The sequence below is a fragment of the Topomyia yanbarensis genome, chromosome 3 (genome assembly GCF_030247195.1).
Source record: "Topomyia yanbarensis strain Yona2022 chromosome 3, ASM3024719v1, whole genome shotgun sequence".
Taxonomy (NCBI): domain Eukaryota; kingdom Metazoa; phylum Arthropoda; class Insecta; order Diptera; family Culicidae; genus Topomyia; species Topomyia yanbarensis.
The window spans coordinates 188,821,344-188,842,408 of record NC_080672.1 but is presented as its reverse complement, the minus strand read 5'-3'; the positions used below and the strand labels follow the sequence as shown (position 1 = coordinate 188,842,408).

Sequence of the window (21,065 nt, the reverse complement as noted above, 5' to 3'; positions counted from 1 at the left end):
TTTGATGTTTGATTGTTTGATTGTGTTGATTTTGATTGATTTGATTGATTGATTGATTTGATTGATTTGATTGATTTGATGTTGATTGATTTATTGATTGTTTGATTGATTTGATTGATTTGATTGATTTGATTGATTTGATTGATGTTTGATTGATTTGATTGATTTGATTGATTTGATTGATTTGATTGATTTGATTGATTTGATTGATTGATTGATTGATTTGATTGATTTGATTGATTTGATTGATTTGATTGATTTGATGATTTGATTGATTTGATTGATTTGATTGATTGATTGATTTGATTGATTTGATTGATTGATTGATTGATTGTTGATTGATTTGATTGATTTGATTGATTTGATTGATTTGATTTGATTGATTGATTGATTTGATTGATTTGATGTTTGATTGTTTGATTGATTTGATTGATTTGATTGATTTGATTGATTTGATTGATTTGATTGAATTTGATTGATTTGATTGATTTGATTGATTTGATTGATTTGATTGATTTGATTGATTTGATTGATTGTTGATTGATTGATTTGATTGATTTGATTGATTTGATTGATTTGATTGATTTGATTGATTTGATTGATTTGATTGATTTGATTGATTGATTTGATTGATTTGATTGATTTGATTGATTTGATTGATTTGATTGTTGATTGATTTGATTGATTTGATGATTTGATTGATTTGATTGATTTGATTGATTTGATTGATTTGATTGATTTGATTGATTTGATTGATTTGATTGATTTGATTGATTTGATTGATTTGATTGATTTGATTGATTTGATTGATTTGATTGATTTGATTGATTTGATTGATTTGATTGATTTGATTGATTTGATTGATTTGATTGTTTGATTGATTGATTGTGATTGATTTGATTGATTGATTGATTTGATTGATTGATTGATTGATTTGATTGATTTGATTGATTTGATTGATTTGATTGATTTGATTGATTTGATTGATTTGATTGATTTGATTGATTTGATTGATTTGATTGATTTGATTGATTTGATTGATTTGATTGATTTGATTGATTGATTGATTTGATTGATTTGATTGATTTGATTGATTTGATTGATTTGATTGATTTGATTGATTTGATTGATTTGATTGATTTGATGTTGATTGATTGATTTGATTGTTGTTGATTGATTTGATTGATTGTTGATTGATTGATTGTGATTGATTTGATTGATTTGATTGATTTGATTGATTTGATTGATTTGATTGATTTGATTGATTTGATTGATTTGATTGATTTGATTGATTTGATTGATTTGATTGATTTGATTGATTTGATTGATTTGATTGATTTGATTGATTTGATTGATTTGATTGATTTGATTGATTTGATTGATTTGATTGATTTGATTGATTTGATTGATTTGATTGATTTGATTGATTTGATTGATTTGATTGATTTGATTGATTTGATTGATTTGATTGATTTGATTGATTTGATTGATTTGATTGATTTGATTGATTTGATTGATTTGATTGATTTGATTGATTTGATTGATTTGATTGATTTGATTGATTTGATTGATTTGATTGATTTGATTGATTTGATTGATTTGATTGATTTGATTGATTTGATTGATTTGATTGATTTGATTGATTTGATTGATTTGATTGATTTGATTGATTTGATTGATTTGATTGATTTGATTGATTTGATTGATTTGATTGATTTGATTGATTTGATTGATTTGATTGATTTGATTGATTTGATTGATTTGATTGATTTGATTGATTTGATTGATTTGATTGATTTGATTGTTTGATTGATTTGATTGATTTGATTGATTTGATTGATTTGATTGATTTGATTGATTTGATTGATTTGATTGATTTGATTGATTTGATTGATTTGATTGATTTGATTGATTTGATTGATTTGATTGATTTGATTGATTTGATTGATTTGATTGATTTGATTGATTTGATTGATTTGATTGATTTGATTGATTTGATTGATTTGATTGATTTGATTGATTTGATTGATTTGATTGATTTGATTGATTTGATTGATTTGATTGATTTGATTGATTTGATTGATTTGATTGATTTGATTGATTTGATTGATTTGATTGATTTGATTGATTTGATTGATTTGATTGATTTGATTGATTTGATTGATTTGATTGATTTGATTGATTTGATTGATTTGATTGATTTGATTGATTTGATTGATTTGATTGATTTGATTGATTTGATTGATTTGATTGATTTGATTGATTTGATTGATTTGATTGATTTGATTGATTTGATTGATTTGATTGATTTGATTGATTTGATTGATTTGATTGATTTGATTGATTTGATTGATTTGATTGATTTGATTGATTTGATTGATTTGATTGATTTGATTGATTTGATTGATTTGATTGATTTGATTGATTTGATTGATTTGATTGATTTGATTGATTTGATTGATTTGATTGATTTGATTGATTTGATTGATTTGATTGATTTGATTGATTTGATTGATTTGATTGATTTGATTGATTTGATTGATTTGATTGATTTGATTGATTTGATTGATTTGATTGATTTGATTGATTTGATTGATTTGATTGATTTGATTGATTTGATTGATTTGATTGATTTGATTGATTTGATTGATTTGATTGATTTGATTGATTTGATTGATTTGATTGATTTGATTGATTTGATTGATTTGATTGATTTGATTGATTTGATTGATTTGATTGATTTGATTGATTTGATTGATTTGATTGATTTGATTGATTTGATTGATTTGATTGATTTGATTGATTTGATTGATTTGATTGATTTGATTGATTTGATTGATTTGATTGATTTGATTGATTTGATTGATTTGATTGATTTGATTGATTTGATTGATTTGATTGATTTGATTGATTTGATTGATTTGATTGATTTGATTGATTTGATTGATTTGATTGATTTGATTGATTTGATTGATTTGATTGATTTGATTGATTTGATTGATTTGATTGATTTGATTGATTTGATTGATTTGATTGATTTGATTGATTTGATTGATTTGATTGATTTGATTGATTTGATTGATTTGATTGATTTGATTGATTTGATTGATTTGATTGATTTGATTGATTTGATTGATTTGATTGATTTGATTGATTTGATTGATTTGATTGATTTGATTGATTTGATTGATTTGATTGATTTGATTGATTTGATTGATTTGATTGATTTGATTGATTTGATTGATTTGATTGATTTGATTGATTTGATTGATTTGATTGATTTGATTGATTTGATTGATTTGATTGATTTGATTGATTTGATTGATTTGATTGATTTGATTGATTTGATTGATTTGATTGATTTGATTGATTTGATTGATTTGATTGATTTGATTGATTTGATTGATTTGATTGATTTGATTGATTTGATTGATTTGATTGATTTGATTGATTTGATTGATTTGATTGATTTGATTGATTTGATTGATTTGATTGATTTGATTGATTTGATTGATTTGATTGATTTGATTGATTTGATTGATTTGATTGATTTGATTGATTTGATTGATTTGATTGATTTGATTGATTTGATTGATTTGATTGATTTGATTGATTTGATTGATTTGATTGATTTGATTGATTTGATTGATTTGATTGATTTGATTGATTTGATTGATTTGATTGATTTGATTGATTTGATTGATTTGATTGATTTGATTGATTTGATTGATTTGATTGATTTGATTGATTTGATTGATTTGATTGATTTGATTGATTTGATTGATTTGATTGATTTGATTGATTTGATTGATTTGATTGATTTGATTGATTTGATTGATTTGATTGATTTGATTGATTTGATTGATTTGATTGATTTGATTGATTTGATTGATTTGATTGATTTGATTGATTTGATTGATTTGATTGATTTGATTGATTTGATTGATTTGATTGATTTGATTGATTTGATTGATTTGATTGATTTGATTGATTTGATTGATTTGATTGATTTGATTGATTTGATTGATTTGATTGATTTGATTGATTTGATTGATTTGATTGATTTGATTGATTTGATTGATTTGATTGATTTGATTGATTTGATTGATTTGATTGATTTGATTGATTTGATTGATTTGATTGATTTGATTGATTTGATTGATTTGATTGATTTGATTGATTTGATTGATTTGATTGATTTGATTGATTTGATTGATTTGATTGATTTGATTGATTTGATTGATTTGATTGATTTGATTGATTTGATTGATTTGATTGATTTGATTGATTTGATTGATTTGATTGATTTGATTGATTTGATTGATTTGATTGATTTGATTGATTTGATTGATTTGATTGATTTGATTGATTTGATTGATTTGATTGATTTGATTGATTTGATTGATTTGATTGATTTGATTGATTTGATTGATTTGATTGATTTGATTGATTTGATTGATTTGATTGATTTGATTGATTTGATTGATTTGATTGATTTGATTGATTTGATTGATTTGATTGATTTGATTGATTTGATTGATTTGATTGATTTGATTGATTTGATTGATTTGATTGATTTGATTGATTTGATTGATTTGATTGATTTGATTGATTTGATTGATTTGATTGATTTGATTGATTTGATTGATTTGATTGATTTGATTGATTTGATTGATTTGATTGATTTGATTGATTTGATTGATTTGATTGATTTGATTGATTTGATTGATTTGATTGATTTGATTGATTTGATTGATTTGATTGATTTGATTGATTTGATTGATTTGATTGATTTGATTGATTTGATTGATTTGATTGATTTGATTGATTTGATTGATTTGATTGATTTGATTGATTTGATTGATTTGATTGATTTGATTGATTTGATTGATTTGATTGATTTGATTGATTTGATTGATTTGATTGATTTGATTGATTTGATTGATTTGATTGATTTGATTGATTTGATTGATTTGATTGATTTGATTGATTTGATTGATTTGATTGATTTGATTGATTTGATTGATTTGATTGATTTGATTGATTTGATTGATTTGATTGATTTGATTGATTTGATTGATTTGATTGATTTGATTGATTTGATTGATTTGATTGATTTGATTGATTTGATTGATTTGATTGATTTGATTGATTTGATTGATTTGATTGATTTGATTGATTTGATTGATTTGATTGATTTGATTGATTTGATTGATTTGATTGATTTGATTGATTTGATTGATTTGATTGATTTGATTGATTTGATTGATTTGATTGATTTGATTGATTTGATTGATTTGATTGATTTGATTGATTTGATTGATTTGATTGATTTGATTGATTTGATTGATTTGATTGATTTGATTGATTTGATTGATTTGATTGATTTGATTGATTTGATTGATTTGATTGATTTGATTGATTTGATTGATTTGATTGATTTGATTGATTTGATTGATTTGATTGATTTGATTGATTTGATTGATTTGATTGATTTGATTGATTTGATTGATTTGATTGATTTGATTGATTTGATTGATTTGATTGATTTGATTGATTTGATTGATTTGATTGATTTGATTGATTTGATTGATTTGATTGATTTGATTGATTTGATTGATTTGATTGATTTGATTGATTTGATTGATTTGATTGATTTGATTGATTTGATTGATTTGATTGATTTGATTGATTTGATTGATTTGATTGATTTGATTGATTTGATTGATTTGATTGATTTGATTGATTTGATTGATTTGATTGATTTGATTGATTTGATTGATTTGATTGATTTGATTGATTTGATTGATTTGATTGATTTGATTGATTTGATTGATTTGATTGATTTGATTGATTTGATTGATTTGATTGATTTGATTGATTTGATTGATTTGATTGATTTGATTGATTTGATTGATTTGATTGATTTGATTGATTTGATTGATTTGATTGATTTGATTGATTTGATTGATTTGATTGATTTGATTGATTTGATTGATTTGATTGATTTGATTGATTTGATTGATTTGATTGATTTGATTGATTTGATTGATTTGATTGATTTGATTGATTTGATTGATTTGATTGATTTGATTGATTTGATTGATTTGATTGATTTGATTGATTTGATTGATTTGATTGATTTGATTGATTTGATTGATTTGATTGATTTGATTGATTTGATTGATTTGATTGATTTGATTGATTTGATTGATTTGATTGATTTGATTGATTTGATTGATTTGATTGATTTGATTGATTTGATTGATTTGATTGATTTGATTGATTTGATTGATTTGATTGATTTGATTGATTTGATTGATTTGATTGATTTGATTGATTTGATTGATTTGATTGATTTGATTGATTTGATTGATTTGATTGATTTGATTGATTTGATTGATTTGATTGATTTGATTGATTTGATTGATTTGATTGATTTGATTGATTTGATTGATTTGATTGATTTGATTGATTTGATTGATTTGATTGATTTGATTGATTTGATTGATTTGATTGATTTGATTGATTTGATTGATTTGATTGATTTGATTGATTTGATTGATTTGATTGATTTGATTGATTTGATTGATTTGATTGATTTGATTGATTTGATTGATTTGATTGATTTGATTGATTTGATTGATTTGATTGATTTGATTGATTTGATTGATTTGATTGATTTGATTGATTTGATTGATTTGATTGATTTGATTGATTTGATTGATTTGATTGATTTGATTGATTTGATTGATTTGATTGATTTGATTGATTTGATTGATTTGATTGATTTGATTGATTTGATTGATTTGATTGATTTGATTGATTTGATTGATTTGATTGATTTGATTGATTTGATTGATTTGATTGATTTGATTGATTTGATTGATTTGATTGATTTGATTGATTTGATTGATTTGATTGATTTGATTGATTTGATTGATTTGATTGATTTGATTGATTTGATTGATTTGATTGATTTGATTGATTTGATTGATTTGATTGATTTGATTGATTTGATTGATTTGATTGATTTGATTGATTTGATTGATTTGATTGATTTGATTGATTTGATTGATTTGATTGATTTGATTGATTTGATTGATTTGATTGATTTGATTGATTTGATTGATTTGATTGATTTGATTGATTTGATTGATTTGATTGATTTGATTGATTTGATTGATTTGATTGATTTGATTGATTTGATTGATTTGATTGATTTGATTGATTTGATTGATTTGATTGATTTGATTGATTTGATTGATTTGATTGATTTGATTGATTTGATTGATTTGATTGATTTGATTGATTTGATTGATTTGATTGATTTGATTGATTTGATTGATTTGATTGATTTGATTGATTTGATTGATTTGATTGATTTGATTGATTTGATTGATTTGATTGATTTGATTGATTTGATTGATTTGATTGATTTGATTGATTTGATTGATTTGATTGATTTGATTGATTTGATTGATTTGATTGATTTGATTGATTTGATTGATTTGATTGATTTGATTGATTTGATTGATTTGATTGATTTGATTGATTTGATTGATTTGATTGATTTGATTGATTTGATTGATTTGATTGATTTGATTGATTTGATTGATTTGATTGATTTGATTGATTTGATTGATTTGATTGATTTGATTGATTTGATTGATTTGATTGATTTGATTGATTTGATTGATTTGATTGATTTGATTGATTTGATTGATTTGATTGATTTGATTGATTTGATTGATTTGATTGATTTGATTGATTTGATTGATTTGATTGATTTGATTGATTTGATTGATTTGATTGATTTGATTGATTTGATTGATTTGATTGATTTGATTGATTTGATTGATTTGATTGATTTGATTGATTTGATTGATTTGATTGATTTGATTGATTTGATTGATTTGATTGATTTGATTGATTTGATTGATTTGATTGATTTGATTGATTTGATTGATTTGATTGATTTGATTGATTTGATTGATTTGATTGATTTGATTGATTTGATTGATTTGATTGATTTGATTGATTTGATTGATTTGATTGATTTGATTGATTTGATTGATTTGATTGATTTGATTGATTTGATTGATTTGATTGATTTGATTGATTTGATTGATTTGATTGATTTGATTGATTTGATTGATTTGATTGATTTGATTGATTTGATTGATTTGATTGATTTGATTGATTTGATTGATTTGATTGATTTGATTGATTTGATTGATTTGATTGATTTGATTGATTTGATTGATTTGATTGATTTGATTGATTTGATTGATTTGATTGATTTGATTGATTTGATTGATTTGATTGATTTGATTGATTTGATTGATTTGATTGATTTGATTGATTTGATTGATTTGATTGATTTGATTGATTTGATTGATTTGATTGATTTGATTGATTTGATTGATTTGATTGATTTGATTGATTTGATTGATTTGATTGATTTGATTGATTTGATTGATTTGATTGATTTGATTGATTTGATTGATTTGATTGATTTGATTGATTTGATTGATTTGATTGATTTGATTGATTTGATTGATTTGATTGATTTGATTGATTTGATTGATTTGATTGATTTGATTGATTTGATTGATTTGATTGATTTGATTGATTTGATTGATTTGATTGATTTGATTGATTTGATTGATTTGATTGATTTGATTGATTTGATTGATTTGATTGATTTGATTGATTTGATTGATTTGATTGATTTGATTGATTTGATTGATTTGATTGATTTGATTGATTTGATTGATTTGATTGATTTGATTGATTTGATTGATTTGATTGATTTGATTGATTTGATTGATTTGATTGATTTGATTGATTTGATTGATTTGATTGATTTGATTGATTTGATTGATTTGATTGATTTGATTGATTTGATTGATTTGATTGATTTGATTGATTTGATTGATTTGATTGATTTGATTGATTTGATTGATTTGATTGATTTGATTGATTTGATTGATTTGATTGATTTGATTGATTTGATTGATTTGATTGATTTGATTGATTTGATTGATTTGATTGATTTGATTGATTTGATTGATTTGATTGATTTGATTGATTTGATTGATTTGATTGATTTGATTGATTTGATTGATTTGATTGATTTGATTGATTTGATTGATTTGATTGATTTGATTGATTTGATTGATTTGATTGATTTGATTGATTTGATTGATTTGATTGATTTGATTGATTTGATTGATTTGATTGATTTGATTGATTTGATTGATTTGATTGATTTGATTGATTTGATTGATTTGATTGATTTGATTGATTTGATTGATTTGATTGATTTGATTGATTTGATTGATTTGATTGATTTGATTGATTTGATTGATTTGATTGATTTGATTGATTTGATTGATTTGATTGATTTGATTGATTTGATTGATTTGATTGATTTGATTGATTTGATTGATTTGATTGATTTGATTGATTTGATTGATTTGATTGATTTGATTGATTTGATTGATTTGATTGATTTGATTGATTTGATTGATTTGATTGATTTGATTGATTTGATTGATTTGATTGATTTGATTGATTTGATTGATTTGATTGATTTGATTGATTTGATTGATTTGATTGATTTGATTGATTTGATTGATTTGATTGATTTGATTGATTTGATTGATTTGATTGATTTGATTGATTTGATTGATTTGATTGATTTGATTGATTTGATTGATTTGATTGATTTGATTGATTTGATTGATTTGATTGATTTGATTGATTTGATTGATTTGATTGATTTGATTGATTTGATTGATTTGATTGATTTGATTGATTTGATTGATTTGATTGATTTGATTGATTTGATTGATTTGATTGATTTGATTGATTTGATTGATTTGATTGATTTGATTGATTTGATTGATTTGATTGATTTGATTGATTTGATTGATTTGATTGATTTGATTGATTTGATTGATTTGATTGATTTGATTGATTTGATTGATTTGATTGATTTGATTGATTTGATTGATTTGATTGATTTGATTGATTTGATTGATTTGATTGATTTGATTGATTTGATTGATTTGATTGATTTGATTGATTTGATTGATTTGATTGATTTGATTGATTTGATTGATTTGATTGATTTGATTGATTTGATTGATTTGATTGATTTGATTGATTTGATTGATTTGATTGATTTGATTGATTTGATTGATTTGATTGATTTGATTGATTTGATTGATTTGATTGATTTGATTGATTTGATTGATTTGATTGATTTGATTGATTTGATTGATTTGATTGATTTGATTGATTTGATTGATTTGATTGATTTGATTGATTTGATTGATTTGATTGATTTGATTGATTTGATTGATTTGATTGATTTGATTGATTTGATTGATTTGATTGATTTGATTGATTTGATTGATTTGATTGATTTGATTGATTTGATTGATTTGATTGATTTGATTGATTTGATTGATTTGATTGATTTGATTGATTTGATTGATTTGATTGATTTGATTGATTTGATTGATTTGATTGATTTGATTGATTTGATTGATTTGATTGATTTGATTGATTTGATTGATTTGATTGATTTGATTGATTTGATTGATTTGATTGATTTGATTGATTTGATTGATTTGATTGATTTGATTGATTTGATTGATTTGATTGATTTGATTGATTTGATTGATTTGATTGATTTGATTGATTTGATTGATTTGATTGATTTGATTGATTTGATTGATTTGATTGATTTGATTGATTTGATTGATTTGATTGATTTGATTGATTTGATTGATTTGATTGATTTGATTGATTTGATTGATTTGATTGATTTGATTGATTTGATTGATTTGATTGATTTGATTGATTTGATTGATTTGATTGATTTGATTGATTTGATTGATTTGATTGATTTGATTGATTTGATTGATTTGATTGATTTGATTGATTTGATTGATTTGATTGATTTGATTGATTTGATTGATTTGATTGATTTGATTGATTTGATTGATTTGATTGATTTGATTGATTTGATTGATTTGATTGATTTGATTGATTTGATTGATTTGATTGATTTGATTGATTTGATTGATTTGATTGATTTGATTGATTTGATTGATTTGATTGATTTGATTGATTTGATTGATTTGATTGATTTGATTGATTTGATTGATTTGATTGATTTGATTGATTTGATTGATTTGATTGATTTGATTGATTTGATTGATTTGATTGATTTGATTGATTTGATTGATTTGATTGATTTGATTGATTTGATTGATTTGATTGATTTGATTGATTTGATTGATTTGATTGATTTGATTGATTTGATTGATTTGATTGATTTGATTGATTTGATTGATTTGATTGATTTGATTGATTTGATTGATTTGATTGATTTGATTGATTTGATTGATTTGATTGATTTGATTGATTTGATTGATTTGATTGATTTGATTGATTTGATTGATTTGATTGATTTGATTGATTTGATTGATTTGATTGATTTGATTGATTTGATTGATTTGATTGATTTGATTGATTTGATTGATTTGATTGATTTGATTGATTTGATTGATTTGATTGATTTGATTGATTTGATTGATTTGATTGATTTGATTGATTTGATTGATTTGATTGATTTGATTGATTTGATTGATTTGATTGATTTGATTGATTTGATTGATGTTTGATTGATTTGATTGATTTGATTGATTTGATTGATTTGATTGATTTGATTGATTTGATTGATTTGATTGATTTGATTGATTTGATTGATTTGATTGATTTGATTGATTTGATTGATTTGATTGATTTGATTGATTTGATTGATTTGATTGATTTGATTGATTTGATTGATTTGATTGATTTGATTGATTTGATTGATTTGATTGATTTGATTGATTTGATTGATTTGATTGATTTGATTGATTTGATTGATTTGATTGATTTGATTGATTTGATTGATTTGATTGATTTGATTGATTTGATTGATTTGATTGATTTGATTGATTTGATTGATTTGATTGATTTGATTGATTTGATTGATTTGATTGATTTGATTGATTTGATTGATTTGATTGATTTGATTGATTTGATTGATTTGATTGATTTGATTGATTTGATTGATTTGATTGATTTGATTGATTTGATTGATTTGATTGATTTGATTGATTTGATTGATTTGATTGATTTGATTGATTTGATTGATTTGATTGTGATTGTTTGATTGATTTGATTGATTGATTTGATGTTGATTGATGTTGATTGATTTGATTGATTTGATGATTTGATTGATTTGATTGATTTGATTGAGATTGATTTGATTGATTGTTGATTTGATTGATTGTGTTTGATTGATTTGATTGATTTGATTGATTTGATTGATTTGATTGATTTGATTGATTGTTGTTTGATTGATTTGATTGATTTGATTGATTTGATTGATTTGATTGATTTGATTGATTTGATTGATTTGATTGATTTGATTGATTTGATTGATTTGATTGATTTGATTGATTTGATTGATTTGATTGATTTGATTGATTTGATTGATTTGATTGATTTGATTGATTTGATTGATTTGATTGATTTGATTGATTTGATTGATTTGATTGATTTGATTGATTTGATTGATTTGATTGATTTGATTGATTTGATTGATTTGATTGATTTGATTGATTTGATTGATTTGATTGATTTGATTGATTTGATTGATTTGATTGATTTGATTGATTTGATTGATTTGATTGATTTGATTGATTTGATTGATTTGATTGATTTGATTGATTTGATTGATTTGATTGATTTGATTGATTTGATTGATTTGATTGATTTGATTGATTTGATTGATTTGATTGATTTGATTGATTTGATTGATTTGATTGATTTGATTGATTTGATTGATTTGATTGATTTGATTGATTTGATTGATTTGATTGATTTGATTGATTTGATTGATTTGATTGATTTGATTGATTTGATTGATTTGATTGATTTGATTGATTTGATTGATTTGATTGATTTGATTGATTTGATTGATTTGATTGATTTGATTGTTTGTGATTGATGATTTGATTGATTTGATTGATTTGATTGATTTGATTGATTTGATTGTTTGATTGATTTGATTGATTTGATTGATTTGATTGATTTGATTGATTTGATTGATTTGATTGATTTGATTGATTTGATTGATTTGATTGATTTGATTGATTTGATTGATTTGATTGATTTGATTGATTTGATTGATTTGATTGATTTGATTGATTTGATTGATTTGATTGATTTGATTGATTTGATTGATTTGATTGATTTGATTGATTTGATTGATTTGATTGATTTGATTGATTTGATTGATTTGATTGATTTGATTGATTTGATTGATTTGATTGATTTGATTGATTTGATTGATTTGATTGATTTGATTGATTTGATTGATTTGATTGATTTGATTGATTTGATTGATTTGATTGATTGATTGATTTGATTGATTTGATTGATTTGATTGATTTGATTGATTTGATTGATTTGATTGATTTGATTGATTTGATTGATTGATTGATTTGATTGATTTGATTGATTTGATTGATTTGATTGATTTGATTGATTTGATTGATTTGATTGATTTGATTGATTTGATTGATTTGATTGATTTGATTGATTTGATTGATTTGATTGATTTGATTGATTTGATTGATTTGATTGATTTGATTGATTTGATTGATTTGATTGATTTGATTGATTTGATTTTTCTTTTGCTGAGCTGGCAGTGGTTACAAATTTGCGACTTTTATCCTGCTGCTTTTGTTTTAGTTGTTGAGTGTTTTAGGTTTGCATGCGACTTCCTGTTCTTCACTTTTGTCTCATGTTTTCTAGTAGCTTTTCACTCTGTGATTGACACTTTTCGTGGTTCTTTCCGGGAAAAGAACGTTGCGTTCTCTCTTATCTGGTTTCGTATAGTGATAGGGAGAGGAAATCAGTGGAAGGAAAATGGCAAAGAGCACAGGAACAGAGACTTGGAATGAGAGAAGAGTTTCTAGGGAGAGGATTAAGTAAGGAGGTCAGGTCTATGGATGTGTGTTTGAGAGCTTGATTTAATTTTCATCAACTTCAGCCTCCTGTTCTTCGTCGAATTCGGCATCCTCATCGGCGGTAGCCTCCTGGTATTGGTGATATTCGGACACCAGATCGTTCATGTTGCTCTCGGCTTCAGTGAACTCCATTTCGTCCATACCCTCGCCAGTGTACCAATGCAAGAAAGCCTTACGACGGAACATAGCGGTGAACTGCTCGGAGATACGCTTGAACAACTCCTGGATGGCGGTCGAGTTTCCGATGAAGGTGGCAGACATCTTCAATCCTCGTGGAGGAATATCACAGACGGCGGTCTTGACGTTGTTCGGAATCCATTCGACGAAGTAACTGCTGTTCTTGTTCTGAATGTTCAGCATCTGTTCGTCGACTTCCTTCATCGACATGCGGCCACGGAAGACGGCGGCAACAGTCAGGTATCGTCCGTGTCGTGGGTCGCATGCCGCCATCATGTTCTTAGCATCAAACATCTGCTGGGTCAGTTCTGGAACGGTCAGAGCACGGTACTGTTGCGAGCCACGGGAGGTAAGTGGAGCGAAGCCAGGCATGAAGAAATGCAGACGCGGGAATGGTACCATATTGACGGCCAGTTTTCGCAGATCGGCGTTCAGTTGACCAGGGAAACGCAGGCAGGTGGTAACTCCGGACATTGTCAGCGAGACAAGATGATTCAGATCGCCGTAGGTAGGAGTCGTGAGTTTCAGGGTGCGGAAGCAGATGTCATAGAGGGCTTCATTGTCGATGCAGTACGTTTCATCGGTGTTCTCGACCAGCTGATGCACGGATAGCGTGGCGTTGTACGGTTCCACAACGGTGTCTGATACTTTGGGCGAGGGGACAACTGAGTATGTGTTCATGATTCTGTCGGGGTATTCCTCGCGGATTTTTGAGATTAACAGTGTTCCCATACCGGATCCGGTACCACCTCCGAGCGAGTGAGTCAGCTGGAATCCCTGCAGGCAGTCGCATGATTCGGCCTCCTTGCGCACCACGTCCAACACTGAATCAACCAGTTCGGCACCTTCAGTGTAATGTCCCTTGGCCCAGTTGTTACCGGCACCAGACTGTCCGAAAACAAAATTATCCGGGCGGAAGATCTGTCCGAATGGGCCCGAGCGGACTGAATCCATGGTGCCTGGTTCCAGATCGACTAGCACGGCACGTGGTACATATTTACCGCCAGACGCTTCGTTGTAGTACACGTTGATGCGCTCCAGCTGCAGGTCAGAGTCACCATGGTATGCGCCGGTGGCGTCGATTCCGTGCTCATCAGAGATGATTTCCCAAAACTTGGCTCCAATTTGGTTTCCGCACTGACCGGCTTGGATGTGAACGATTTCTCTCATGTTGCTGGTTTTTGTTATCAAGTTTTTAACAAAAAGGTTTTGTTAGCCGTTGACGTTGGCTTATTAGTTTTAAAAACTGTTCTGGTTTTTCCCAGAAAAAAGTAGTCTTTTCGTCCAGCTGCTGGATCTCAACAATTAAAATCGTTCACTCTTCTTTTTTCTGCTTCTTTTTAGCACAGAAAAACGGGAGCGTTAAAACACCGAAGACTGAACTCCTTGACGATCACACACTAAATGGGACACTGCGCTGTGAACTGTTCGCTTTTTGATTTGATTGATTTGATTGATTTGATTGATTTGATTGATTTGATTGATTTGATTGATTTGATTGATTTGATTGATTTGATTGATTTGATTGATTTGATTGATTTGATTGATTTGATTGATTTGATTGATTTGATTGATTTGATTGATTTGATTGATTTGATTGATTTGATTGATTTGATTGATTTGATTGATTTGATTGATTTGATTGATTTGATTGATTTGATTGATTTGATTGATTTGATTGATTTGATTGATTTGATTGATTTGATTGATTTGATTGATTTGATTGATTTGATTGATTTGATTGATTTGATTGATTTGATTGATTTGATTGATTTGATTGATTTGATTGATTTGATTGATTTGATTGATTTGATTGATTTGATTGATTTGATTGATTTGATTGATTTGATTGATTTGATTGATTTGATTGATTTGATTGATTTGATTGATTTGATTGATTTGATTGATTTGATTGATTTGATTGATTTGATTGATTTGATTGATTTGATTGATTTGATTGATTTGATTGATTTGATTGATTTGATTGATTTGATTGATTTGATTGATTTGATTGATTTGATTGATTTGATTGATTTGATTGATTTGATTGATTTGATTGATTTGATTGATTTGATTGATTTGATTGATTTGATTGATTTGATTGATTTGATTGATTTGATTGATTTGATTGATTTGATTGATTTGATTGATTTGATTGATTTGATTGATTTGATTGATTTGATTGATTTGATTGATTTGATTGATTTGATTGATTTGATTGATTTGATTGATTTGATTGATTTGATTGATTTGATTGATTTGATTGATTTGATTGATTTGATTGATGTGATTGATTTGATTGATTTGATTGATTTGATTGATTTGATTGATTTGATTGATTTGATTGATTTGATTGATTTGATTGATTTGATTGATTTGATTGATTTGATTGATTTGATTGATTTGATTGATTTGATTGATTTGATTGCTTTGATTGATTTGATTGATTTGATTGATTTGATTGATTTGATTGATTTGATTGATTTGATTGATTTGATTGATTTGATTGATTTGATTGATTTGATTGATTTGATTGATTTGATTGATTTGATTGATTTGATTGATTTGATTGATTTGATTGATTTGATTGATTTGATTGATTTGATTGATTTGATTGATTTGATTGATTTGATTGATTTGATTGATTTGATTGATTTGATTGATTTGATTGATTTGATTGATTTGATTGATTTGTTTGATTTGATTGATTTGATTGATGTGATTCATTTGATTCATTTGAATCATTTGATTTATTTGATTCAGTTGATTCATTTGATTCATTTGATTCATTTGATTCATTTGATTAATTTGATTAATTTGATTAATTTGATTAATTTGATTCATTTGATTCATTTAATTCATTTGATTCATTTGATTCATTTTAATCATTTGATTCATTTGATTGATTTGATTGATTTGATTGATTTGATTGATTTGATTGATTTGATTGATTTGATTGATTTGATTGATTTGATTGATTTGATTGATTTGATTGATTTGATTGATTTGATTGATTTGATTGATTTGATTGATTTGATTGATTTGATTGATTTGATTGATTTGATTGATTTGATTGATTTGATTGATTTGATTGATTTGATTGATTTGATTGATTTGATTGATTTGATTGATTTGATTGATTTGATTGATTTGATTGATTTGATTGATTTGATTGATTTGATTGATTTGATTGATTTGATTGATTTGATTGATTTGATTGATTTGATTGATTTGATTGATTTGATTGATTTGATTGATTTGATTGATTTGATTGATTTGATTAATTTGATTGATTTGATTGATTTGGTTGATTTGATTGATTTGATTGATTTGATTGATTTGATTGATTTGATTGATTTGATTGATTTGATTGATTTGATTGATTTGATTGATTTGATTGATTTGATTGATTTGATTGATTTGATTGATTTGATTGATTTGATTGATTTGATTGATTTGATTGATTTGATTGATTTGATTGATTTGATTGATTTGATTGATTTGATTGATTTGATTGATTTGATTGATTTGATTGATTTGATTGATTTGATTGATTTGATTGATTTGATTGATTTGATTGATTTGATTGATTTGATTGATTTGATTGATTTGATTGATTTGATTGATTTGATTGATTTGATTGATTTGATTGATTTGATTGATTTGATTGATTTGATTGATTTGATTGATTTGATTGATTTGATTGATTTGATTGATTTGATTGATTTGATTGATTTGATTGATTTGATTGATTTGATTGATTTGATTGATTTGATTGATTTGATTGATTTGATTGATTTGATTGATTTGATTGATTTGATTGATTTGATTGATTTGATTGATTTGATTGATTTGATTGATTTGATTGATTTGATTGATTTGATTGATTTGATTGATTTGATTGATTTGATTGATTTGATTGATTTGATTGATTTGATTGATTTGATTGATTTGATTGATTTGATTGATTTGATTGATTTGATTGATTTGATTGATTTGATTGATTTGATTGATTTGATTGATTTGATTGATTTGATTGATTTGATTGATTTGATTGATTTGATAGATTTGATTGATTTGATTGATTTGATTGATTTGATTGATTTGATTGATTTGTTTGATTTGATTGATTTGATTGATGTGATTCATTTGATTCATTTGAATCATTTGATTTATTTGATTCAGTTGATTCATTTGATTCATTTGATTCATTTGATTCATTTGATTCATTTGATTCATTTGATTCATTTGATTCATTTGATTCATTTGATTAATTTGATTCATTTGATTCATTTGATTCATTTAATTCATTTGATTCATTTTAATCATTTGATTCATTTGATTCATTTGATTCGTGTGATTCATTTGATTCATATGATTCATATGATTCATTTGATTCATTTGATTCATTTAATTCATTTGATTCATTTGATTCATTTGATTCATTTGATTCATTTGATTCATTTGATTCATTTGATTCATTTGATTCATTTGATTCATTTGATTCATTTGATTCATTTGATTCATTTGATTCATTTGATTCATTTGATTCATTTGATTCATTTGATTCATTTGATTGATTTGATTGATTTGATTCATTTGATTCATTTGATTCATTTGATTCATTTGATTCATTTGATTCAGTTGATTCATTTGATTCATTTGATTCATTTGATTCATTTGATTCATTTGATTCATTTGATTCATTTGATTCATTTGATTCATTTGATTCATTTGATTCATTTGATTCATTTGATTCATTTGATTCATTTGATTCATTTGATTCATTTGATTCATTTGATTCATTTGATTCATTTGCTTCATTTGATTCATTTGATTCATTTGATTCATTTAATTCATTTGATTCATTTGAGTCATTTGAGTCATTTGATTCATTTGATTCATTTGATTCATTTGATTCATTTGATTCATTTGATTCATTTGATTCATTTGATTCATTTGATTAATTTGATTCATTTGATTCATTTGATTCATTTGATTCATTTGATTCATTTGATTCATTTGATTCATTTGATTCATTTGATTCATTTGATTCATTTGATTCATTTGATTCATTTGATTCATTTGATTCATTTGATTCATTTGATTCATTTGATTCATTTGATTCATTTGATTCATTTGATTCATTTGATTCATTTGATTCATTTGATTCATTTGATTCATTTAATTCATTTGATTCATTTGATTCATTTGAGTCATTTGAGTCATTTGAGTCATTTGATTCATTTGATTCATTTGATTCATTTGATTCATTTGATTCATTTGATTCATTTGATTCATTTGATTCATTTGATTCATTTGATTCATTTGATTCATTTGATTCATTTGATTCATTTGATTCATTTTATTCATTTGATTCATTTGATTCATTTGATTCATTTGATTCATTTGATTCATTTGATTCATTTGATTCATTTGATTCATTTGATTCATTTGATTCATTTGATTTATTTGATTCATTTGATTCATTTGATTCATTTGATTCATTTGATTCATTTGATTCATTTGATTCATTTGATCCATTTGATTAATTTTATTCATATCTTTAATTTTATGCATTTCATGTTCAGTCATTCGTTTTATTTCATTCAATTTGTGAGTATGAGTTAATTTATTCTATTAATCTTATAACTATTTTTAAATTCAATCTTAATTTTTATGTAATAACCTAATCTAATTTGATTCGTGTATATTATAATTTTGATGTTCATTAATTTTTCTACTCATTTTATGAATTTAAAAACCTATTGTTTCATTTTTTGCATTACTTTTTTATTTCGGTCGTTTTGTTGATTTCTATAATTTATTCAGTTTATTCGAGATTTTATTCGTGCAAGACTAGAAACTGTTTACATCCCACCTCTAGTTGGGTGCCTACTTCTCGTGAGTTCTGCAAACTAATCCAATAGTGAAATGTGTAAGAAATGTCTCATCTCACTGCTAGGTGGATTAAATCGTTTTTTTATTCAATTCGGTTATTTGTGGTTGCGTTAGCTTAAAGGTGCCAATTTTGTTTTGTTTTACACTTTAAATTGCTTAAAACTAGGGGATTACACATTGATTTTTTTATATGAAACTAATGTGATTTTATAGCTATCTTATATATCTACACAAGGGGATAATATTATTTTCGTAAGATTAGGGGGGTCATTTAGTTTTTATGGCAATATGGCTTGACATTTTTATCAGTGAGATTATTGGAGCAAATAATGTTTAACTAAGGGGGACAATTTTTACGACTATCTTAAAAGTAGAAATAACTAGAGGGCATGATTGAATTTTATAAAGATTCGTAATTAGAGTTATTTTTTGTGTGTAATAGAGTTGGGCATTTTCAACGAGATTATATAATAGAATAGTTAAAACTAGAAGAGACAGGAAGAGCTAAATGCTTCGTGAAGATGTTTGGGGGGGGGGGGGGGGGCAGGGGTATTACTTCTGGGTATAAGAGTCAGGGGAGGGAGGGTAGACAAAGATGGCAGGGAGAGAAAATTATATGTTATGTTCGTGCAGTAGGTCCCGTGTTTGTTGGCTCATTAGATACAGATGCTTTAATACAGGTGGAAGAGGGTTCTGAGAATGATAAGGAAAATAAGAAGGGGCGGTTAGACTTGTATATTGATGGTTTTCACAAAGGTGTATATAAGGGACATATGGAGGACATCGAGGCTTGCCAGCACATCTCGAACCGGGACGTTGGTTGGTCTTCCTCGGGCCCGCAGGGTATCCATTAGCCGAGACTGGCGGAACTGTACTCGGTGCACG

The 21,065-nt window shown here is 25.5% G+C and overlaps 1 protein-coding gene across 1 annotated transcript; it reads right to left on the bottom strand.

Annotated features, from left to right (window-relative positions):
- Positions 1 to 13,743: 13,743 nt before the first annotated feature.
- Positions 13,744 to 15,688, bottom strand: LOC131691087 (tubulin beta-1 chain-like). Its single transcript, XM_058977288.1, has one exon. It carries the CDS (start codon positions 15,447 to 15,449, stop codon positions 14,106 to 14,108), a length of 1,344 nt encoding a protein of 447 aa, XP_058833271.1. The 5' UTR covers positions 15,450 to 15,688; the 3' UTR covers positions 13,744 to 14,105.
- Between the last annotated feature and the right edge of the window lie 5,377 nt (positions 15,689 to 21,065).

Excerpts from the sequence above, each read along its gene's own strand:
- LOC131691087 (XM_058977288.1), bottom strand. The coding sequence starts at position 15,449 with ATGAGAGAAATCGTTCACATCCAAGCCGGTCAGTGCGGAAACCAAATT.